The sequence below is a fragment of the Corapipo altera genome, unplaced genomic scaffold, assembly GCF_003945725.1.
Source record: "Corapipo altera isolate COAL_440 unplaced genomic scaffold, ASM394572v1 61281, whole genome shotgun sequence".
In the NCBI taxonomy this organism is placed as follows: Eukaryota; Metazoa; Chordata; class Aves; order Passeriformes; family Pipridae; genus Corapipo; species Corapipo altera.
The window spans coordinates 732,774-759,216 of record NW_020884921.1 but is presented as its reverse complement, the minus strand read 5'-3'; the positions used below and the strand labels follow the sequence as shown (position 1 = coordinate 759,216).

Below are 26,443 nucleotides of genomic sequence, written 5' to 3'. Positions count from 1 at the left end.
GGAGGTTGTAGCCAGGTGGGGGTTGGTCTCTTTTCCCAGGCAACCATCAGCAAGACAAGAGGCCATGGTCTTACACTGTGCCAGGGAAGGTTTCGGTTAGACATTAGAAAGAATTTCTTTACAGAGAGGGTAATCCGACACTGGAATGGGCTGCCCAGGGAGGTGGTGGATTCTCCGTCCCTGGAGGTTTTTAAGACAAGACTGGATGTGGCACTCAGTGCCGTGGTCTAGCAGCCTCAGCGGTAGTGGATCAAGGGTTGGACTTGATGATCTCAGAGGTCCCTTCCAACCCAACTGATTCTATGATCCTATGATTCTATATATATGCATACTAGGTTACACCTATTTTGTGGATTTGACAAAATGTTTATTAACTATTTTTTCAGATAGAACTAGTAATGGTATACCTTACTCTAATGTAATTTTTACCAATGCCTCAGGAGGTTTTTTAGAAGTGTGTCTGAGCTTTACATTAGTTTTATCACTGACATATCATATTCAGCATTGGTATGTGGCTGTGGGCATAGTCAAAAACAGATGAGAGAAGGATGTGTAGTGGGTTTTAGTGTAATTCATGAAATAAGTTAGTTTTAAACTTTATGCAACTGAAAAGAGTATTACTTCTTTGTGATCATAGGTGGCATATAGTTCTACATATCAAATAGTAAAGGAAAAACCATTTTCCAGCTCATTGGTCTTTTTTGAAAATCAGAACGTTTTTCTCATAAAGCTAAGAGAAACTTAGGAGAAGTTATGGATGTTCCATTCAGTTTGAAGGTAAATTCAGTTCCAATAGGTACTGCTCACAAAAAATATTCAGATCAAATTTAATCCCTCTTAAAGGAATCACAGTTGAGTAAAATAAAACACACAGAAAGCTGAGTGCATGTTATATTCTCTTTTTGTCATTGCTCTGTTGTTCTCAGCCTCTTTCTACTTCATTCAGCTGAATTGTAGCGCATGGATATGCTTTTATGAAACATTTTCATATCGCTGTGAGTATTGATTGAAATAAGGACTTACTCTTTGTCAAATGCTATTTTAAAATCTCTGATGCAAGACAGTAAACAGCAAAGAGGGCTGTATTGGCATGTTAACTGGTTTGCAAGACAGATGGAGATCATCAAGGTACACGGAGCTGTAAGAATTGTTGAATCAATGTTACAATATTTTGTTGTTCACAGATTTAAGCTGAGTCATTCAAGCCTGACAGAAAAAGCTCCTGGCAATGCTGGATGTCAGATACTTGATCAAGTGTCATGGCTTCTAGGAAATAAAAATAGATGAGTGAAATAGGGGCCAAACCCCAATTTAAAAAACCCCTATATATAGGAGTTAGGATAGCAGAATAAGTAAAAATACTTGATCTGAAAGGCTTCTGCTTTGGAAGTAATTTGGATTTTGGAGACCAGTATGTATGATCAATAAGCATACAAAAAAGGTTTTAAACTTTCCTGTTAGGAGTATTGCTTCTTAGTAGTTACCTGATTATCAAAATCTCCATTCCTATTCGCTGACAGTTGACTGTCCTTCCTGATTGGTATCATAGACCTTACTGACTTCTTATTCACTTCCAAAAAGCCACTCTTTCTTCCCTTTGTTGCTTGTGCAGACCAACCTCTCTTGCACAAGGATTGTCTGGACTAGTTTCTTAACCTCCTTGCAGGGTCATGCATGGAATCATGAAGTCCCACTCCCTCCTCATTTTCTTTTACTTACACCACCCTTGCCTCCCTTTCATATTTCAGATAGCCTTTATGGAAGCTAGTGTAACTGCTTTGATAAGAACTAGTCATAGATCTGTGTTCGATATTTCTCTAACTTGAAATGGCCAGGGATTGTCATGTTCTTGAATGAAAATTCTGAGTATGATAAACAGATAGCAAAATTGAGATGATAGAATATTTCATACTTCTATTGTCTTATTTTAGCAAAACTGAGGTGTAAAATAATATTGTTACAGTTGTTTAACTTCTCTATATATCATTAATCTTCTATAACACAGCTGGACTTCAGCTCTAAATTGAAACTAGTTGTTTATATCATGGCTAGGCTTCCCAAATGAAGATTTAGGAAGGCTCTATCCACATTTGTTACAAGCACGCTGGTGGCTAATGAGGCCAATACGAGATAGACATACCGGTTACAAAAAGGCACTTCAGAAAGGCTCCTTAGGTGGTATATTCTGCAAGACATGATTCTTTCCGCATTGCCTTTTCTCCTCGAGAGTGATCCTGTATGTATTCTCAAAGGAAGCAGCAGCGTTATAGATAGTCTGTCTCCAGACCTCCCGATTGGAGGCCAGAGTAGACCAGTTATATTGATCAATATGGCCAAGGCTGAGATGTTGTTTCAGGGAGTCCTTGTATCTTTTCTTCGGAGCTCCTCTCTTGCGGCAGCCAGTGGCAAGTTCACCATAAAGTAAGTCTTAGGGAGGCGGTGGTCCTTCATCCTGGAGATGTGCCCTGCCCAGTGCAGCTGTGTTCTCAGCAACATGGCCTCAATACTTGTGATTGCTGCTTGTTCTAGAACAGATGCATTGGTCACAAAATCTGACCAGTGGATGTTTAGGATTGTACGGAAGCAGCGTTGATGGAAGCGTTCTGGGAGACACAGGTAGTGGCGGTAGATGACCCATGATTCAGATCCGTATAAGAGAGTAGACAGCACTACGACTTTGTAAACACTGATCTTGGTACTTTTCTTCAAGTGTTTATTTTGCCAAACTCTTTTATGGAGTTTTCCAAAAGCACTGTATGCCTTTGCTAACCTGTTGTTGATCTCTCTGTCAGTCTTACCATCTGAGGAGATGAGGCTACCTAGGTAATTAAACTGCTGGACTGATTTGAGCACTGATTCACCAATGGTGATATGAGGATGATGGAAGGCTTCCTGAGGTGCAGGTTGATAAGAACTTCTGTCTTCTTCAAGCTGACTTCCAGCCCAAAGAGCTCAGCAGCCTCTGCAAAGCAGGATGTTAAATGCTGCAGAGCTGCTTCTGTGTGGGCAACAAGGGCGATGTCATCAGCATAAAGCAGCTCCTGGACAAGATGGTTTAAGGTCTTAGTGTGGGCCTTCAGTAACCTTAGGTTGAACAGGCTTCCATCAGTACCATATCGAATGTAGATATCGTCCTGATCATCAAGGTCTGCCGTGGCCCTTTGGAGCATCATGGTGAAAAAGACTGTGAATAGGGTTAGTGCAAGAACACAGCCTTGTTTTACACCACTGATTATTAGAAAGGGCTCAGAAAGTGCATTGCCATATCTGACCGGGTGGTGCTGATCCTCATGGAAAGAGATGATCATTTTAAGGAAACTGGGGGGACAACCTAAACGTTCCAAAATCTGCCATAGACCTTTTCTGCTCACAGTATCAAAAGCCTTGGTGAGATCAACAAAGGTTACATAGAGACCTTTGTTCTGTTCCCTACACTTCTCTTGCAGATGTCTGAGAACAAATACCATGTCTGTGGTGCTCCTGTTGGCTCTGAAACCACACTGACTTTCAGGTAGAATTCCTTCTGCAATAGTGGGTATCAGTCTGTTCAAGAGTATTCTTGCCACGATTTTGCCAGCAATGGAGAGCAGAGTAATACCACGGTAATTTGAGCAATCTGATTTATCTCCTTTCTTCCTGTACAAAGTGATGATGACTGCATCATGAAGGTCCGATGGGAGTTCACCTAGTTCCCAACAGCGTAGTAAGAACTCGTGAAATTTGGCATGGAGTGCAAGGCCCCCATGTTAGTCCATCAACCCCAGCTGCTTTGCCGATTTTCACCTGCTGTATGGCCTTGAGGATTTCTCCTAAAGTGGGGGCAGGATCCAATTCATATTTTACTGATTGTTGTGTGATGGACTGAATTGCTGAGTCTGGGACTATATTATTGGTACTGAAAAGAGTCTGAAAGTGTTTAGATCAACAATTCAGAATGGAGGTTTTATCTGTGAGAAGCGTTTGACCATCAGCGCTGAGTAGAGGGCTTTGGACCTGGTATGTAGGCCTGTATGCTGTTTTCAGGGCCTCATAGAATCCTTTGTGATCACCCGTATCTGCACATAATTGAGTTTTCTCAGCTAGATCGATCCACCACTTGTTGTGGATGTCACCGAGTTTCTGTTGGAGCTTGCTGCATGCAAGACAAAAGTCTGTTTTTCTTGCGTGACAGGAAGGCAGTGCAAGGTGTACTTGGTGAGCAGTTCTCTTTTCCTCAACAATTCCTGGATCTCTTGATTGTTTTCATCAAACCAGTCCTTGTTCTTCTTGAAGGAGAACCCTAAGGATTCTTCAGAGGATTACAGGATGCTGGTTTTAATATGTTGCCAAATTGTTTCAGGAGAGGAATCTGTAGAATCTATGGAATGGTTTTCGAGCCTAGTTTGAAGATTTGCCTGGAATCTGTCTCTTACTGTGGCTCATTGGAGATTGTTCACTTGGAGTCTCCTCCTTGGGATACTGCCCCTTTTAGGTTTGACTTGAGATTGAAGTTGAGTTTACAGTGCACAAGCCGATGGTCTGTTTGGCATTCTGCACTGGGCATCACGTGGGTATGGAGGACATCGCGGACATCTCTCCGTCGCACCAAGACATAATCAATGAGATGCCAATGCTTAGATCTAGGATGCATCCAGGTTGTCTTCAGACTATTTTTCTACTGAAAGATAGTATTAGTGATGGTGAGCTGTTGCTCTGCACAGAATTCTAGCAGAAGTCGACCATTATCGTTACAGTTTCCAACACCATGCTTGCCTAATATTCCTTTCCAGGCTTCAAAATTCTTACCTACTCTGGCGTTGAAATCACCAAGGATAATGATCTTAGCATCTGCAGGCACCTTCTGGGTAAGGCGGTGCAGGTCGGTGTAAAATTTATCTTTTTCAGCAGGATCAGCTTGGAGAGTTGGGGCATATATACTAAAGAGGACAACGTGTTGCTTGCTGTGGAGTGGAAGGCGTAGGGAGATAATGCGGTCAGAGTGACCTGTCGGCAGATTTTTGAGTTTAGGAACAATAGAGTTTTTGATCATGAAGCCGACTCCTGAGATACGTTTTTCTGTTTTGGGCTTACCTGACCAAAAGGGTGTGTAACCAGCACCATGTTCTCTGAGGCTGCCTTCCTCGTGAAGGCGAACTTCACTGAGACCAGCAAGGTCAGGGGACCCCGGCAGCCCCTGTGCCGTGTGCGACGGAGTTGTTTATAAGTAAATAACTATCTCTCAAACCACAAGAGAGCATTATAACCTACAGAGAGAGTCAAGCAGACAAAACTCTTAGAAGGCTGTAAAAGTTATGGAAGACTTTTTCTATGTCAAATATAGAGATGTATTTTTTCCTTAAGCAGGCAGTGTTTACTTCTTTTAACTATCAAGGAGCTTCTTAAAGTGAAGTGTTTCAATTCCTTTTTGAGAAGTATTTTATAGCAACTTGCACAGTGCTTGGTAATCTTTTAGACTTGACAGCGAGCCATTGTTTCTCTCTGGTGGTTTTAACCTGTTCTTTAAAACTGCACAGTTCACCTCTACTGATGTTGTGAGCCCCTTGAGGTACATGTTTTGTAAACTCTGATGTGCCACTGATGTGCTGCTGACATGAGCATGGGGTAGGAACGAGGACAAAATGGTGCTCCCTAAGGAAACCTGCAGCTGAGGAAGCCAAAATTTGTATGATAGTTTTGCTGCAGACAGTGTGGGACCATGTTTGACATGTGAAACCAACCTACATCTAAGCACAAGTAAATCTCTGCAACTTGCATGTAATAGAAACCTGAGGAGACTTAGTACCAGCTATTTCAATCTGACATTTTAGGAGCCAACCTTCACCCAGCTGGCAACATCTGCAGCACTTTTCTATGCTGAAATGAGCAGTTTGTGTATGAATTGCATTTGAAATTTTGTTGTTTCCCTAATTATTAAATATTTTTAAATTTTTTTTTAAATTATGCTCTTCAGTTATAACTTAATTAGCATATAGCAAGCAGTTACCTGATTTATTTTATTGCATGAAATAAAACTGTCATCCCTAATTTGCCTATACCTAATTCTGTGCATTCTACTTGAAACTGAAATATATGTACAGCAAAAATAAATCTGTAAAGCTATTTTGCTTTAAGCTACTTGGAATTCATGTTATAAGTGGAAAGAAAAGTACATATTGCAAACTTTTTTTAAGAGATAGAGTTTGCATGTATGTAACTGGTTGAAAAAGTCATCTTTTCATATATGATAAAATGAACAAATGCACTAATTTCCTACTTTGACCACTACCTTTTTGTTCTTATACTATATGCCTGATAGTATCCAAGGCATCTGACAATTCTAATGTTTATTTTAAGTCAATAAAAAATTGCATTAGCTTACTTAATCCATCTCTTTGAAGCAGACATTGGTCTGTACATCTCTTTGACTGGTAACTTCATTAATAAAATATAATTTCTTAATTTTCCTAGACAGCTTTCTTACAATCTCTAGTAGATAATGAGCTTTTATTTTCCTATGCTCAATTTAATTCCATTACTTGTATTTAATACCTGCTTTGGTTCTCTTTTCTTTCTACGTGATTGCCTGGTAGTATTTGTATTTTACTGAATGTCTGTATGTAGGCTTAATTCTTCAAAATATAATAATTCCTGTTTTACAGGTTAAGTCTAACCTTGTGTTTTCCAACAGACATTTCTCCTCCTTCCCTCTCACTCTTTCTCCTTCTCTTTTCTCCTCTGTCCCACCCTTCCTCTCCTTCCTTCTCTTTTCCTGTCTTCCTCCTTCTCTCCTTTTCTCCTTCTCTCCTCTCCTTCTTTCTTTCTATTTATTTGCCCTTGCAGCTGCTCCTAATTCGATATGGTATGGAAATCTAATTAAATTCTTGTTTGACTTTTCCTTCAGATCATTAACAAAGCTGCTAAATGAAAACAGGAAACTTCAGTTTGTTGCCATGTATTATAACACCTCCTCTTTTAAGAAATTATTTACCCATAATCTCTTTAAATAGGAAGATTTAGAAGTTTAGCAGATGACTAGCTGAACTTCGGTTATTTTATGGCCTTTGCACACAGCAAATGCTAAAATGAATGTAATACGTTAAAAGGCAAAGAGGATCCTGTGTACCCACAGTGTAATGGCAGAATGGTTTTGTGTATGGAAATATTTCAGAATAATAGCCAGGTAGTAAATCCATGGCTTTGCAATAATTTTCTAGTAGTTCATTCTACTCCTGTCTTTGGATTAAGCACACAAAAGTGTTTTCTTCACCTCCAACAAACTTCGAATCCCTGTAGGAAATGGAACCCTCCAGATCCATAGGCAGTCAACACTGTACATGAGTGAACATGATTCAACAGACAGCAACTGGAGACAGAGTGGCTACTGCTAAATATAGAAGTCTGGATTTTATATTGTAACAGATGACTTCACGAGATGACATGAAATTTTAGTAGAACAAAAAGGATAGAGTTCAGTAGGTGCTGAACTCTGAGCCCCTGGACTTATTAATATCTATGCCTTGACTCATCCCAGCTGTGAAATCTTACCATGAAAAATGTGCACATACATGTGAGTTCATCCAGTTTCCAGAAGCTATGGCAGTCCTGTCCCATCTCCTGTTATCAATGCGAGACGTAATCATGATCCTTAATCAGCACACTGTCAGCTTTTGTTTCTTCCACATTTCCTACTTTGGGTACTCACTAAAATTGCATCAACATTCCATCACTTTCTTCTTCCTCTTGTGAAGAAAAAAATGCCATGTTTTTTCTTCCACATTTATGTTTTATTTTTAGGTAGGAAATGCACTGTGGATTTTAAATAACAGCAACAAAAAGCAGGACAGTGATTCAATTTATTTCCTAGCTTGTTACTTTACAGAAAATTAGTGTAATTTTATTCCTTCCAGTTTCTGTAGGTAATTCTCTACAATGTATTAGCCACATGAAATTTCTTACATATTTCTGTAAGCTAACTGCAAATCTTACACAGCTGTGTAGGAAAATTAGTAAATTATTACTCAGCTTCATTTTCATCCATCTTTGTGTTATTTTATAACAGTTACAAAACTGACTATTTTTAAAATACTAAAATATCCTAATGTGCCATTAAACATTTGTTGGTAATCTTTGATTATAAGTAGAAAAGATATTGTAGGGTGCAAATTACATTTTTTTCTCTGATTAGAAAATTATAAATTAGTGAACTATTACTGTAAATCTTTGTCAATGGTGTCCATTGCTAAGAATGCTTAGCTGGCATAAATGGATACCTGTGCTATCCATTTAAATTTTTGCCTCTGTAAGTAAGAAACATTCTAGTTGAATAATTGCTTTAAATTGTGGTTGATTGATCTCTCTTCAATATTGCTTTCCATATGACTGTCTCTTAAAAAAATCAAGAAGTTTTTTTTTTTTCATATTCTAGCCCCAAATTTTATGACTGCACCATAAAATACCGTTTTGTCTAGCACTACTCGGTTCTGCTGCTTCTCTGCTCTGTTTTTTCCTTTTGAGTTGTAATCAGACCTAATTTATATGCTTTCTTTCTTATTTTTTGTGTATTATTTTCATAAATATGTAGTCTGTTATACTTTAATTATGCTGGATATCTCATTTCTTTGTGGCCTGATTATTGGCTTTACATATTTTACCTTCATCAATAAAGTGTCTTGGAATCTAGTCCATATAAAATACTTTTATCTACTAAAAAATCATGAACTTTAGTCCATGCTTATCTATTACTTTTGAAATATTAATCCATGCCTGTGCTGGTAGGAGCAGAAGTATATATAAGTGATAGAAATGCATGTAGAGATAACTTAAACTATTCCAGAATAAAACATTGCTGGTCCTAGCTCTTGAAACAGCAATAGTGGGTAAAGTTGCTGCCTGCATGAACTTTGATATATACCAGTGGTGTAAAACTAACCTGAGAAGACAGACTTTAAAATACTTCCTTTTTCACTAGGACCTGCAAAACCCTGCAATTACCATATTATTATGTCAGCTTATTTTATTCTAGTGAAAAAGGTGATGAAAAACTAACCCATTTTCTAATTATGCTTTTGAATTTCTTGGTTTCTTGGACACTTGCAGAGTTTTTCAATTCTTCGTGCTCAGCTTTACATTATTAGTCTTCAGCTGTTTTTTAAACTTACTAACTTATAATATTAACATTAGAAAATCACTTTGTTTAATAGAATGACAAATTTATTTTCTAAAAAACATAATCATCAGAAAGTTAGCAATAGAAGCTACTCCAGACATTTTCTTTAAATCCAGCCTGCAAGCTTTCCTATCACTGATGTGTAATGGACAAGTGAATATGATCTCCGACCATATCTAGTCTTCCTCTTCGGATGTTGCCAAGCTTTGTAAACAAGGTAAACAGATATGTAATACTGCTGAACAGACAAATCAGTGATATTTTGACATTATACTATAGAGTAGAATAAGAAACAGATTAATTCAGAACTAAATTCAGAATTAAGAACTAAATTGAGTCATCCTCCTTGTATAAAAGGACAAGGAGAGTCATTGTAGTGAGTTTTGTGTTATCGCACAGTTTGAATAAACCCATGATAATATCACAAAAAATATACATTTTATCACAATTATGTACTCTAGTGTTGCTTCTGTGATTGATAAAGTGGAAAGTTTTGCTTGAAAATGATATTTGTCTTACTATGAGTAGTACATTCAACTTGTATGACTGATTATGGAAATGGACAACATTGTGATTGTGATGTAAATCCACTGTAGATTTCTCAAGCACAAAGTGTAAACTTATGTTCTGGTACATCTTTGTTCATTATCCATTTTGGATAAATACTTTTTGGACACTTAAGTTCCCCTATAATTCAATTAATAATAAATAGATTTTTAAGGACTATTAGAAATCTCATAAATGTATCTGTATTTGTCCTTACTGTGTTCTGTAACGATTCTATCAAAAACCAAGAGCATGGGAGTGGTTGCATGGAACCCAGCAGTGGTGTTATTCCTCTGGCTGTCCTATCATAAGGATTTCCAGAAGGTGGTTTTCATTTTCCAGTGTTCCTAATACTGTAGGATTTCCATAAAGTTACCAGTTTTCCAGTCTGATGACTATCCAGACCATTAGTTTTCATTAAGACCATCACTAGGATTGCTTTTTGTAAATTTTTTTTTGCTAAAGGTCACTCTTGTGGTCTAAACCTTTACTTTATGAGGAGGCAGGATAGGTTACTGAACAGTTGTACAAACTTCACTTGTGAAGGGCTGTCTCATGGCTATATTACGTATGTATGTAAGTCTTTGATTCCTGTAACTTTAGAAAGGAAATAGACACCTACATACAGAATGTTGAATAATAATACTATAAAATCACAGGGAGTAATAATGTCTTCTGTTGAGTTATTCACGTTGGACGAACATAAGGTAAGTTTTCCTGCCAAACAAAAGAAATAAATAACCACACAAAAGAAATTTAATTGCAAACTTTTATTTCAGGATATAGCACAAGGGAGGAAAAATTAGCCATTTTGTTCAGCACATTACATGTAATCAACAGTGCACAGGAAAAATCAGTTATAAAAATCTACAGGGATATCAATGCAAAGAGGCTGATATTACTATGATGTTGTTTTCATCAGAATAATTGTTCTGAAGAATACAGGCAATAACTGTTTAGTTCTAAAACAGCTGAGAAACAATGCAGATAAAAAATATTTAGATGCTGCTGATAGGAATGTTTCTTTTCCAGGAAGACAATCACAGAAATACGAAAAAGAGAGGAGGAATAGATGATGTAGCAATTTATTGCTTCATTTCCATCTTCACAGTCTACTGCTTTGATTCTCCTCAGAAACTGCTCATTGTGTACTATGCCCATCTTTATTACTTTTAAAATAGTGGGTACAGAAACCTTACCCTACTAGGAAAATGGAGGACAAATAGTAGCTTACCAGAATAGAACTTAAAAGTTTTCTAATGTGTCAATAGATTTGCATAGTCCCTTGAGCCATATGTGGGTGGCAGACAATAAGCTTACAATTGAGTTCAGCTCCTGAATACAGTTTTGAGAGGGTTGTTTTGTTACTTTTTTTCTTTGGAGTCCTTTTTGCAAGATTTTTCAAGTCCTTCATCTGAAAACTGCAAAGTACTTTAGAAGTAGTAATTGCATGTCACTAATGCTGTGAGGTGGGAAAAGTTACTCATTTTATGGTTGAGAAGAACTGAGCAATGTCCAAAACTCTGGACAGCAAGCAGAGCACCTGACATTATTGAGAAATCACTACTGCATCTAACTGGGACTTTCTCTGTTTTCCTAGCAGTGTTCATCTAGGAAGATAAAAATTGGCTTGAATTATATGAGGAACTGAGAGAAATTATTAGCATTGCAGTTAATATTGCTCCATTGGTATTCATAATGTGATAGCTAAAATAATGTGAAGAAATAATTAAAACAGAGTATAAAGGGGGAAGACAATATAGGATGCTTGGAAGGATGTGCTTCTGAACCTCTAATATTTTCCCAACTATGCTCTCCACATACAGCAAAAGTAGCAGCATGTGCATATTAAGGAAGTTCTGAAATAGGTGTGTTTTGACTTAGACACCAGTGGAAATTACCTCAGGTGTTAGAAGGTGAGGTAGTGTCTTACAGTCCACAAAAAACCCAGTGAGTTCACTTCTAGTTTCATTTCCCGCCTTTTTTTGTTGTTTAGGTAATAGACATTTTCATTGAATTTAATGTGCAGAGGAGATAAACTGATCCTGTTCACTAATTAATTACTTGCTTTTATCACCTAGGAGTGTTTTAGTGGCATGATCCATGAATGGGATATAAAATGGCTAATTAGCAGTCTGTGCTGCTGGTTTAGTAAGGAGGAGTTTACTCTCTTGTTTTGATTTTCTTTAACTGATGGAATTCCATTGAAATACTGCATACTGCTTGCTCTGTAGTTCTTTTGGGATGGGGGAAGGAGAATGGGGAAAGGGTATAAATGTGTTCTTAAAGTTTAGTAGGTTTACATCTTTACTGACAGATATAAATCCAGGTGGCAACAACTCCCAGCATAGAGAAATTTCCTCTAATTCCTCTTTAAGTGACTATAGAATTTTTAACACAAATTCAATAGCAAATAGCAGAGTTCTATGAGCTACCTCTTGCAGTTTGAGCATATTCAACCCATATTAATGATTCTAGTAGATGTTCTGTTTGTGTTGACAGGGACTGCACTGCAGTGCTTAAAAAGAGAATTTCCAAATTACACACTAATTTTTATTTGTTAGTAGTTGAGAGGAAGGTACTTCTTTTCTAATAGCACTAGGAGCTTACATAATCTTAGTATTAAATAGTGAGAGTCAGCTTTTCTTTTACTAAGGAACTTATTCTACAGAACCTCGGTGTAATTTGTGCCCAATTTGTAGAGCTTTAACATTGTAAATAGAGAATATTTGCCTGCGTTCGGTGTTAAAGAGAAATACTGATGTTTTGGAATTACTGCAGTAAGTAGCAAATGCTGTACAAGAAAAAAAATGCTCCAAACAGAGACACCTAATTTCATGCAATTATATCTGTACTTCAGGATGTTGACCTTAGGCAACATTAGGGAGAAGGAAGACACTTATTTTTCAGGGGAAAGAATACAAATAGAACATAGCTGATTTTGGTGGGGGTTTTTGTTGTTTTGGTTTGGTTTTTAATGTCCATGTAGAAAGAGTCCTAATTTACTATAAGTATTTAACATTGATGTTATCTTTAATATTGATTTAATATTGGTTTTGGTCATCAGCCCTGTTATTTACATTTTCTTGTTTTCCCTCATTCCTGTTGCTTATCACACATATGGAATGAAACTCTTGTTGTGTGTATTTCATATGAAAGGTTAAGAAGTAAAGGGTTTTTTATAAGCCCCTTAACAATATTATACTAGAACTACTTCCTTTTATTTGTAGCCAATAGAAATTAATTAGAATCATGGAAACTGGAAGAAAATTAAAGCTGTAATTTATTATTTTAAATCAATGGATGTCATAATTGCTGATGCAATTTTTTTTCATATTCTGACTATAAATTCTGTAATAATGACCAAAAGCATCTTTTATATTTTTCTCTTGTTTCTAGGCTGAAAAATATGAACATCCTTTTAAAGGAAGCTGTCAAACATGATGAGAAACAGTCAAGAATTTGATTGAAAAATATAGCAAAATCTTAACCAAACCTTCAGAATAATACTAAAAAAAACCCCCAAACTTGATGTAGCTGTAGTTCTCAGTGTAACAATGTTTTTAAAAATGCTTTTAAGCATGCAAATAGATATATATCTGTAAAATTCAGCAACAAATCCTGAGGATGTGGAACAGATGTAAAATGACGGCAGAAATGCTAACAAGACACTCTTTCAGGACATTTGTATACCTGAGGAATGAAAGTATCACATCTAAAGTATTTTCTAAATAAGTGAGAGATAGAGCCTACTGTACTCATGAAGATGGGAAAAAGGCAAATTTGCTTATGTCAGAAGTGAACATATTAAGGGCTTAAAAGACTTTATTTACAAATGATGTATTAAAAGTAATACATAGTATTATAGCTTAAAAAATGTAACAGTTTTAGCTAAAAGCAGAAAAAGTTATTAATACTGTGAGACTCATAATAAGCACTACTACATTTCATTTGCTATTTGTAACCTTATTACTAAGTTAAGTTTAGTAATTATCCTTTTTAATCTTATTTTTAATAGCTTGGAACTCATTATTTCATAAGATTTTGCTTATATTCAAGGAAGGTGACAATGAAAATGCTTCTCTACCTGATACGATTCATGGTGGAGGTGATAGTTATGTCCATCAGCACAAGCTGTGGACCATTAGCTGACCACTGGCTCATGATTCCTCCCTTGGCACTTGTGTGCAGCGTGGCAGCTTGAATAGTATAATTGTGCAACCCACTGCCAGCTGATAGACAGCTTGAAAAACACTGTTTCATGAAGCAAAAACTTAATGTGTCCGTGGTCTTTTGAAAGATCTAATGCTAATTTATGTACATCCTGAGTGTAGTGTCACATACTTTACTAACTCCCACAGGCACCAGTTGATATTCATGCAAGTGTTTTTGTAAATTTTCAGTAAGGATGAAAAACTTTTTCTCTAGATGATTCTGAATATAAAAGAAAACTCACATACAAAAGATGAAAATTATGCAAACTGAGCATAATCTTACTGTGCACTATTTATGATACATTTCCCTAATAATCATACTTATGCATGAGTTATAAACCTAAGGCAGCTCTGTATATAGATTTTCCTTAATCTGACTCAGAACATGTTTAAATACTAGGTCAGACTCCAGGTAGGAAGATGTAGTAGTGGTTTCAATTAACTGTAAATTTTCTCTGGGATACGACCTCATTACTTTTTCCATTGCTTATGTGCATCAGTTGTAAAATCTAGACTATATTGAGTAAAACGATAAAAAAACTAATTACTGAACTATGATTGGAACCTAAACCATAAATTCTTGAAGTTTCATGGTGATACTTTTTACACACTTGAGTATAAGCAATAACAATTTGATTTTGTTTTGCAGCTCTCTTACTTTAATCAATATAGCTATATATAACAATACCACATGCTAAGTGTAGCATACCATATATCAAACTATGTAACATAGTGCGTATTTATGCACTATGGTTTTGAGTGGTCCACCTTCTCAAACTGCAAGAATAACTTCATTTATATCACTGTAACATCAAACTCAAGTGCCATAAATGTCCTTAGTGGCAGAAAAGCTGTGTGAGTCAAATATGCTAAAATTCTTAAATCAAGTTATAGTATTTAGGCTCATACACAGGCTCTGTCTTCATATCTCATAATGTCATCCAATATGGATGAGCTGATCAAAAGAGATGTATGAAGTTCAGCATCCTTACATATGGCTCAAGGCTTTTACTTTAGACTAAAGATAGTTCAGTCCTTTGTCGTTAATGTCCCCACCATGGATAGTGTTTGAAGCTGTCTGTCATTGGTTCAGACCTTTCCTTCTGCATTAGCTATAGAAGCAAGTTCTGTACACATAATGACCAGAATTCTAAGTTAGTTTCTTCCAAGAACAATCAAGTTTGCATGCACCAAAGTCATTCTTCAAAAACCAAGGGATGTGCATTAACTGCTCAGGGGATTCACTTCAAAACTCTGCTACGGCTGCAGTCCAAAACATTAAACTTAATGTAGCTTTTCTGGAATATTCACATAAGACAAGCCATTTGTGAGCATACTAGCTATTTAAGCTGAAAACAAACACAGTAAATTTAGTTTAAAAATATTTTGCATTTAGTATGTTTATAATGCATGTGGAAAAGCCACAGTAGGTCTTTTATGAAGTATTATGACATTCTGTCTCCTAATCTAAAAAAACAAGTTTGAGATGAAGAGACAGAAAGGAAGGCTTTTGATTTTCAAAGCTTCATCACTGAGCCAAAATTCCTTTTCCTATGCTGAGTAGCTTTTTATTTTTGATGGAAACTCTAATACTAAGATAAGATGGGCAGAGAGAAGATGGAGCCATTTCCTTGTTTTCTCACTGTCTTCTTTTGTAAGTATTGGAACACATTTAAGGATGCTTCTTCGACTCTTGTTTCATTTTGCATAAGATCTGATTTGTTTATCTGCGGGTTTATTTCTGTGACCACAGAGAGCAGTTATGGTGAGTTGACTTTGACTGGCTGCCAGACACACATCGCTGTTTTCTCACTCCCCCTCCTCAACAGGACAGTGGAGTAAATAAGACAAAAAAGCTCTAGGTCAAGATAAAGACAGGAAAATCACCTACTAATTACCATCATGGCAAAACAGATTGAATTTGGGTAACATAAATTTAATATATTACAAATTGTGATAGAGTTGGATAGTGAGAAATAATGACAAAAACTGAAATGCTTTCCCTCCCACACCCTTCCATTCTTCTGAGGCAGTCCTTCATTCTGGAATCCTCCACCTCCTCCCCTGAGGGGTGGATGGGGAATGGAGATTATGGTCAATCCATAAGTGCACCTCTATCCTTCTTCCCACTCACACTCTTCCCATGCTCCATTCTGGGTCCTCTCTGTGGACTGCAGAGGAATCTCTGCTGAGGCACCAGGAGCGTCTGTCCCCACTTCTTTAGTGACCTTGGTGTTCACAGATTATTTCTCACTTTTTTCCCCTCTCCATCACTCCTCAGCAGTTTTCCACAACTTCTGTGAAGTGGTTTTTACCCCGTTGTAAATAAGTTTTCGGAGAACTGCCACCATCCTGGCTGAGGGGCTCAGCCATTTTAAATTACTTCAAGTACTTTCAAACATGTAAAAATGTGGGTGTTTATTTCTTTTTCTAACTCAGAGACCTGGCTGCAAGGAACTGCTTGGTAGGTGAAAGCAACATCTTGAAAATAAGTGATTTTGGAATGTCCCGGCAGGAGGATGATGGTGTGTACTCATCATCAGGCCTAAAGCAGATTCCTATCAAGTGGACTGCTCCAGAAGCTCTGAACTATGGTAAGGATATACCTGTATCTCCTCGCAAAAGAAAAAGAAAATCCAATGTAGAGTAAGGAGCACCAGGACCACACTATGGGCAATATTTTGAGTATATATGTATATATTCCTAGTCCCCAGTTCAAAATAAATGATGTTTAAAATAATTTTAATTTTTCAGTCTTATTTACGTAAGAAACAGTGTTTGCCTTCAAGAAAAATAAGGCAGGAACATCAGAATTGCTGTTATGCAGCAATAGCATAGTGCTTTGGTTATGTTGCTGGCTCATTCTATAGACAGACTCATCTGTCATCTAAATCATGATCATTAGCAAAATGAATGGCAAGTTCTGCATATTTATGGCAGCGAGTGTTCTAGCACCTCACTGGAAATGGTAGAAAGTGTTAATGTACTAAAACACTGTGTTAGATAATTCATTGCATTGGTGAAAAGGACAGTCACTGATTTCTATTTTTTTTTTTTAACTGCAGCTTTTCTTTACCTGCATTTTAGTGTATTGCTAGGCTGTTATCTTGGGTGTAAAAATCCATTATTTCTTACTAAGAGAAATGTCCATACTACATGGGTAATAGTTCCCAAACAGAAAGAGAAGCTACTGTATTTAGCTTTTTATCTTGCGTGAATCTAGAAGAACAAGTTCTTGTAGGTAAAGTGGGCTGTGAAGAAGCAACACATTAAAATAAATGATGGCATGTTCTGAATGTACTTCTCTCAACCAATTCTTTAGTTGAGTACTTAGAAAAAAAAATTTTTAAATTTTTCATTTGAAGTTTCTATAAATATTTCTGCCATCTCTTAAAGCCCTTTTTCAGAAATCATGCATTGGAAATAATAAGTTTGTGAATTATGGTTGATAGCAAAATGTTTCCTCTCATTAATGCTTTTGCAGCAGTTAATGACATAACACAATAAAACAGATCATCCCTTTGAAAGACTAATAATAAACTTAGTTACAGTATAATAATAAACTTAGTTACAGTAATTGATCCTATATTACCAATTATTCTGAGAGGTCTCAGTGTTGCTAACATTCACTGGTGAAACACTTTTTTGGATGTTTGATCAACTATGAAAGGTGATTTGGATTTTTATTTTTGTTGGTTCAGAAATGCATACAGTATATTTCACATGTTATGGAAACCTGTCTTTCATACTTATTTCGTGTTTCCTAAAAGACATACATATTCAAGCAGCTATAAGTAATTTTCTGTAGTGTTTGGAAAATAAGCCTTCTCAAACATCTGTTAATGTGTTCAGTAGTGTAATATTCAACTTTCAAAATGTCATAAAAGGTTTCTGGGAAAGATGTGAATAAAACTAATGGAATTGTGTTTTACTATTTTCGAACCTAATAATATGGTCGTAAGAATTGCATTGATTTCTGTAGGTAAGATTGAAAGTATTTAAGATATCAGAATAGAACTGAATCTGCAGTATTTCAAAACCAGTTGGCAACCACTGGACATGTCTGTCCTTAATGTCAGTATTTAAGAGTTGGAAGAAAATGAGGAATAGGGCCATATAACCATTACTCGAATGCTAAAGTGCTCAAGACTGCAAAAAAGTTATTTTTTTTTTTAAGTCACTGATGAATTCAATGTATATTACAAATTAAAAGCAGTCACTAAAAGGTTTTAAATTAAGAAAAAACACAAGTTGTGAAGTCTAGAAACCAGATTAGGGCAAATGGAGTGGTTAGGGCATTGTGTCAGATGTCATAAGCAAATGCCATTCCATACCATTATTTTTGCTTGGAGCTATATTATTTCCATTACTTGCAGCTGTTGTGATGTTAATATTAATGTGTGATGGGGTTGTTTGTTTGTTTTTTCTGAACAGGCCTTTCTTTTTTTTTCCCAGATAATGTAATAGTGGAAAGTGTAATTAACTGTGCAGAACTTGTATGTTCTTTTAAAAAACACCCTAATCACCTATCTTGTATCTGCTGAATGCTGTCAATGAAAATTGTTAGATTACTGAATGCCAAACTGTGGGGAGTTGATACATAGACAAGAAAACTACTCTTAGTACAAAGAGCATAGTGAATGTCTATAATTGGCATCTATTAGGCACACAGGCCAACGTGGCACAGCTGGAAGTGATATTTAGTCTTAATAGTAAACTGAATTTTCTGACATCAGAACAGTTATCACTGTCATCAGCAGTCACTGTAATTTACATGTATTTTCCCTTTTTTTCTAGTCAGAAGTAGTTTAGTTGGGTTGTTGGATGATTAGAGATGAACAAACAATACACTCACAAGCAGGTATTTTTAAAGAATAAAGGCACATATATACAAAGTAATAGTATGGAACAAAGAATAGTCATGAAAAGTGTTGAAAGTAATGTTGAAAATGGATTTTTAAGGTAACATTTTCCCTGATCCTGCTGCAAAAGGCTAGGAGCCTTAACTTTCTGATGTGAATCCATCCTTCTTAATGTGAATCCATCAGGGACAACAGAAAGATCTGCTTCAAGATCTCTCCTTTTGCTGTAATAGAAAGCTGTCATTCCATAAGGAGGCTTGGAATTCAATTATCTATCAATTACCTGTTTTGTTATCTCAGAGGCATAGTTGAAGGTAATGGAACCAGCAGGGCACTTTTTTTTTCCTTTAAGTGATTGGGTGCATCAGTTCTTCAGGATCCAGCCATACTTTCATTTTCAGAGATCGGTTTCTCAGAGCATCAGAACCAGGCCTTCCTTGTGCTTACAAACTGTGTTGGTGGTAGCTCCTCTGAGAATACTCATTGCTATGTGAAATTAAAGAATTGGGAAAGGTAATTTTTTAAAATCATTTTTTAATTAAAAGTGATCATAAACAAGGGGAGAAAAACTAACATTTTTCTATCCTTTTGTATTAAAAGAAATTTTTGTACATTAAGGAGGAAACAAACTCTTAACTTGCATGCAAATAACTGACATGCTAAGGTCTATTAAATAGTAGAACTTTAGGTTAGCTTATATTATTCCTAGGTATTGTCTTTAAGATAATTTGTTTGATAATGTGATACTGAAGACTGTGTTGTCTGCAGAATGTATATTACTAGTTACAGCTTTCTTGCCAATGTAACACTTTACCTCTACAGAAAATTTTGGGCCATAATTATCTGAAATGTTACTTTCTCTGTATGTTAAACTGAGGGTTTGCTTTCCTTTTCTTAGGGAGATACACATCTGAGAGTGATGTATGGAGCTTTGGAATCCTTTTGTGGGAGACATTCAGTTTAGGAGTATGTCCATACCCTGGAATGACCAATCAGCAAGCACGAGAACAAGTTGAGAAAGGTAAATATTCATAGGGAGTGAAAGAAATGCTGTATAGATCCATAAGGATATAGTGCATACAGTATAAAACAGCAAAGAAATAACATACAAGTTATGTAACAACTTCATAAAAAATAATATGAGGGTTTCTAAATTGCTGAATGTAGCTCTCTGGGAGGAGTCGAGTGCTATATTGGCCTTTTGATAAAAGGAATATGCTGACCAGTAACTTAAGGGATGGCAGACTTACAGCATGCTGACTTTCATTGTTGCAAAACCAACAGGTAAGATGGAGAAGAAGGATTTACTGCTGTGCAAAGCAGAGGCTTGACCAGAATGAATTAAGATTATGCTTATGCAGGTATAAATATTCTAAACTGCCAGAAAAAACCTGTATCATTCCATCTTCTGTATTAAAGCAGTTCATAGAAAGATTGAGCAATTATGGTGGAGAATGGTAAGCTATTTGAGTGTTGGAAGACACATTTGTCTTTTATAAAATAATCAAAAGGCTTTACTTAAAACAGCAAATAACTATGAGCAGGATTTCAGGACTTTTATTTTCATCATCTTTATTGACATTTCAGAACTCTTCCTGCTCTACATAGTACTACTGTGTAATTTGTAAATAGGCTCTAAGCTACTAACACTGTTAAATGATTTAAAACAAAGAGTTAAAAACCGTGTCCAGATGGCTTTTGCATATCTCCAGGGATGGAGATGCTGCCACCTCCCTGAGCAACCTGTGCCAGTGGTCAGTCACCCTCACAAAAGTGTTTCCTGATGTTCAGGAGGAATTCCCTGTGTTTCAGTGTGTGCCTATCACCTCTGGTCCCATTACAGGAAAGAGCTCTGTCCTCTTTGCACTCTCTCTGCAGGTGTTTATATACATTGGTGAGATCTCTCTGAGCCTGCTCTTCTCCAGGATGAACAGTTTGAGTTCACTCAGCGTTTCCTCATAGGAAAGATGCTCCAGTGTCTCCATCATCTTGTTGACCCTTCTAATGTAACCCGGTATGCCACTGGCATTCTTTGCTGGAGGAGCACATTGCTGGTGCATGTTCATCCCTTGGTGTCCACCAGGGTCTGCAAGTCCCTTTCTGTCAGGTTTCTTTCCAGCTGGACAGCCCCCAGCATTTATTGGTGCTAGCATTTCTTCTTCTCCAGGTGCAAGACTTTGCACTTCCCATTGTTGAACTTCCTGTCAGCCCCTTTCTCCAGCCTGTCCAGGTCCCTCTGAATGGCAGAACAACCCTCTGATGTATCAGCCTCACCTCCCAGTTTGGTGGGTACAAACCTGCCTCATCATTCAGATCATTAATGAAGATGTGACACAGGATTGGACCCAGTCCTAACTCTGGGGGTACACCTCTAGTTACTGGCCTCCAACCAGTCTTTGTACCACTCATCACCTCCTTTCAGGACTCACTGTTCAGCCAGTTTTCACTCCACTTCTTGGTCATCCAGCCCATGATTCAAGAGTGTCTTGGTGAGGATTTTATGGGAGACAGTTTTGAAAGCCTTAGTGAATTCCCTTCATATACCAGGCCACTTATTTCATTGTAGAAGTTTTTCCAACTGATCAAGCATGACTTGCTGTTGGTGAATCGAGCCTGACTACTCCTGATGACTTTCTTGTCCTTCAGATTCCTGGCAATTTTTTCAAGCATTTAGCTACTCCATCACCTTCCCAGGGAACAAGGTGATGCTGACAAGCCTACAGTTCCCAAGGTTCTCCTTCTTGAAGATAGGAGTGACATTTGCTTTTTCCTCTCTTCAGGTACTTCTCCCAGTAGTCACCATGATGGATGAAAGATTATTGGGAGTGGCCTTGCAGTGACATCAGCCAGCTGCCTCAGCACTCATGGGTGCACCCCATCAGGGCCAGTTTACGTAACTATTCCCTGACCAAGTCCTCTTCCACCACATCCTCCTTACTCCAGCCTTTAACCCTGGTCTCTGGGGCTTGAGATTCCTGAAGGCAGGTCTTGCTAGCAAGGACTGAGGTGAGGAAAGCATTCAGTGCCTCAGCCTTCTCCATGTCCTATGTTGCTGAATGCTGTACCTCAATTCAGCAGTAGGCACACATTTTTTTCTAGCCTTCCTTTTGTCACCTACATACTTACAGAAACCCTGCTTGTTGTCTTTGACACCCCTGGCCAGATTCAATCCCATGTGGGCTTTGTCCTTCTTAACTTCATCCTTGGGTCCTCAGACAGTGTTTCTCTGTTCCTCCCATTACCTGATTTTGTATTTGAATTTGTCCAGGAATTCCTTGTTCATCCATACAGTCCTCCTGGCATTTTTTCCCAACTTCCTACTCATTGGGAAGTTTTCTTCCTTGCTGTGAGTACACCTCTTTGGTCCAGGGTATTGATGATATGCTTAAATGGCCATTTACTTGTGACTTTTGAATGATTAGCTGCTAATTTGCTTAACTGATTGTCCATTTTCCTGCTCATCACCAAGTCAGAGAATTCCCTCAGCTGATGGCAGCAGAGAGGTGTGGAAGGCCACTACCTATCTAAGCAAACGAGAAGAGAAAGTCTTAAATGCTGGGAAGATAAAAAAGTGAAGAAAACAGGAGAAAGGAAACATAAACTACAAAAGTTCAGATGGGGAGGGAACTTCTTAGAAAAGGGAAGAGGCATGAGAATAAAAGTTTATCCATTTTCAAATAGAGCTAAGAAATTTACTCCCATCAATTATAAACATTTTATTATTGATTTCCTCACTAAAAGGAGAAAAAGGGAACACATTTGAAAACCAGAGGGATGCTACTTCCTAAGGTACAGGAAACAAATCTATGCAGGTTGCTGACTAAGGGATGAGAAGCACACTGACAACTTACCATGAACAACCGAAATGTCATTGGTACCTGAGCTTTAACTAGTTTTATAATTATCTATCGCATATAGGTTATATATTGAAGACTTTCCTCATATTGCCCTGAAGATTTTTTTTAAGGCAATGATCTTGAACTTTGCTTCTTTCTTATTAGATTTGTCAGTACGCATATACACAATATCGGTTTTCAGTGCTTAATATTTTCCTCATTTTCTTGTGTACTAGGCTACCGAATGTCTGCACCACAAAAATGTCCTGAAGAAATATACAAAATAATGCAGAGGTGCTGGGACTACAAGCCAGAAAACCGGCCAAAATTCAGTGAGATTCAGAAAGAGCTATCTTCAATCAAAAAGAAAGTGACATAGTGACAAACAAGTGCCAAACTCAGTGTGTGGGACTTTATTTTCCAGTGAAGTAATTTTTCCCTTCAAACACTATGCATTTATCGAACATTATTTGCAATATTCTTCTAGGATTACTTTGAAATTAACTGGTTTTTTTATATCCATGTATACCATCTTGAGTGATGTCTACACCTGCGTTAAAGATACATACTGCAAAATGCTATATATCCAGTTACAGTAATACTGTAATTTAGGTTACATGTACATAGGAAAGCAGATACTATAAATTTAAGGGACTGTGGCTTCTATCTGTTTTACAGCAAGTGACATTTTTTAGAGTTTTTCTACCTTAAGGTGTGTTCTCACTCTGCTGTCCCTGTCCTGTATGTCATCACTCTAATGTAGTGACTGCCATACATGTTGGCCTTACAACTGAAGACAGTTTTGACAAGTATTTCAACCAGAAACTTTTATATTTTTTAAAACTCTTTCTGCAGCTGATATTTTGAAGTTTTACTTGGTTTTAAGGATGAAGGTCAGTCAGATTCTGGATGCAGATGTGCTTACTGAACAGTAAAATCCAGAATTTTTTCTGTACAGATTGAATTACTTGTGCATTTATCACCATACTATAGAAATACTTCTAACTTTTTATGTGATTTACTTAAGCCATGCCTTTTTTTTTCTTCCTACGATGCCATCAGAATTCATTAATATGTCTCTTACACAGTGAGACATATTTGTTTCCTTAAGAAACAAAAGACCAATATTAAGTCTTAATGGCATATGTTAAGAAATACTGCAAATCATCTGCCTTCCAAAGAATATGTAAAGCAGTAGCCAAGAAAAAGAGGTTTACCAATGATAGCAGCAGATAAAGAGTGTCATTGATCTTAGAGGAGTTAAAGAGTTTTCCTAGATTTCCTTTTCAATCCTGATTTTTTCCCTTAAATTGGTAAAAATTCTCAGAATGCAGCTGGAGCCTGCAAAAGATTATGTTAAACAAAAGTACATTCCATCACAGTGTCCAAAGCAAAACACTACTTCTGTATGGCATGAGGAAGTTGTTCAAGCAACCAAAACTAAAGAAGCATCTTTAAAGCCTCTGATAGGCTGGGAACAGCAGAGTAGAAATACTAACTTTCTATTTTTCTTACTTAATTGCAATCATATTTCAAAAGATTGGGGATAAACAAGGTTTAAATTCACCAGGAATTAAAACCTTGTGTTTTTGTGTGTGTGTGTATATATATATATATATATATGTATTAAAAAAAAAAAGGCCAGAAAGAATAAAAGCATACTAGTAGGGGGAGGGAGGAAATGCACAGTTTGTTACTCTGACTCTGGGTCCTCTTTACAGCTGGAATTATTTTCTAGGGCTCTACACAGAAATAGAAACAGGTTACAGACACTATCCTGGTCTGAATTCCAGCATTAAGGTGCTTGAAATTTTTCTAAGAATTTACTAAATTTTTTTCAGATCAAGGGATACCAATTGCTGCTACTGCAAGTAGAAACAGGGATTATGAGTAACACAGCATCTGGAATGTTAATTAGCCCTATATTTTAGGGCAGTGTTACAGTGGGATTGAGGTGGAGTGAAGTCAGTGGCTACATTACATTTTTATTTCTGTTAAGGTGGCTTTTCTGTTGTCCAAATCATTTTTGCTCTCTAAGGTGTATTTACAGTAGTACTGAGTGGTGGTTTAGGACTATGTGTGACCAAAATATGTGTAGTCTAGAAGAGTTTGTTACATAGGAGTTAGTGTCCAAATACAACAGTGAATGGTTGTGTGGGAGCACATCACCTGTATTTGAGGTGATACTGTCAGGAATGGTGAGTGCTTCTTGCATTTCTTAAGTGATTTTTTTCTTGGAGCTAAGGAAACATATATATAGATACACCCATGAAGGTAGTGCTTGGAAAATATGGTGGCATAAATTAAAACTTCGTTATAAGTGTACTGGATATATTTACTTAGTTCTGTACTTCACGTAGCCCAGAGATACTTTTCAAGAGCAATAGGAAACATTCTTGTTAGTTTGTATGCTTCTAAGTAGTACACAGAGTTTGTGCCTTAATTTGCTAGTGTGCTAATGCAAGTGCAAGTGTACTAAGATTTAAGGAATGTTTCAAAATCATTTGGAAAAATCCAAGATTCACCCTACTGCGTGCCCTTATGTATGCATCACTAAAGTCTGCAAGAAAGGATAACAGTGTCTTCTCTATCAGCATTCATAGCTTTTCTGGAAAGTTAATGTTCTTCTTCTGTTAAAGAGATGGACTGTTGCTCTGCCATATGACCTCTTGACAGCACAGAAATAGTGCTTTATTTTTATAAAATTAAATACTCTTTTCTTTATCTTAAATTAACCAGTCACTATCCTGACTCTCACAGAAAGATAAAAATTGGACTAATATTTTATTCTGAAGTAGTTAACCTTTGTAGTTTGTATCACAGTTCTGTTTAAATTTAAAACCTTTTTGAAGCCTGGGATTTCTACAGCATTAAGAAAATTTATTACTGTTCCTCAAGTAGGCATCAGTTCAGTTCAAAACTAGTAACACTGGGACATTACCAGAATGAGTTTATGGGTATAAAATAAATTTCAGCACAGGTATTTGTCTCTTCAATTATTGAAACTGTTTTCGTATCATTAATTTGGCAGTTTGTGGCAGATCTTTTTCATCACATTTCACTTGTAAATGTTGAAACTACACAATTTAGGAAGTGAAATCCATTCCTATGTGTCATACTGGTTTTATGTTTTTGTGGACTTCCCACAGGCGAATTCACAAGCAAGCCTCCCATGCCTTGAAATTTAAAAGAAAGACTTGGTATTCAAGGAGCAAAGCTGCCATATCTGCTATCCATGATCTTCTGATGACTTAGTCTTGCATTAGGTAGCCAGATGCTGGTCACTTGGCTCATAAAGAAGTTCAGATACAGTCTCTTTTGCAAGTATGCATTTCAGAATAAGTTCTTATACTGGCACTATCCCAACCAGGGGGACCCTGAGGGAATCCTGAATTTTTGTTTAACAGGAGAAACTGAATACTGTTAACCCCAGCTTGTTACATGAGAGGGGATTCAACAGGTTATATTTTGATTTCATGTTTTTCCTAGGAATTGCATTCATCTGTTTAAGAACATTTCTTGAAGGGCAAAAAGTGCATCCTTAGTTTGTTTTCACTAGAAAATAAGCACATACTCACTTTGAAGTCCAGTCATCAGTGAAATCATAAGGATTCCTAAGTCTTTTATGGAAAGTAAATTAGTGAAAAGTGTCTTGCTGAACATGAACCTTGTTTCAGCAAAGGGTGATCTTGTAGATTTAGCATCATACCAAGGCATTATCTTAGAAATGTACATTTTCATTAGTTTTTATGAAAACCAATCAGTGAACTTTTTCATTTATCAACTACAGTTATATTGCATTTCTTCTTAACAAAAATATACCTTTTTGCAGAGTTGCCT

General features: G+C 36.8%; 1 protein-coding gene across 1 annotated transcript in view; it reads left to right on the top strand.

The window, feature by feature from the left end:
• FER (FER tyrosine kinase) overlaps positions 1-24,224 on the top strand; it is a 147,136-nt gene extending 122,912 nt beyond the window's left edge. Inside the window, exons 18-20 of the mRNA XM_027656837.1 lie at positions 16,345-16,499; positions 19,666-19,788; positions 22,840-24,224. Coding sequence (XP_027512638.1) covers positions 16,345-16,499; positions 19,666-19,788; positions 22,840-22,982 — 421 coding nt within the window. The 3' untranslated portion in view covers positions 22,983-24,224. The remainder of the gene's footprint in view (positions 1-16,344; positions 16,500-19,665; positions 19,789-22,839) is intronic.
• The last annotated feature ends 2,219 nt before the right edge of the window (positions 24,225-26,443 follow it).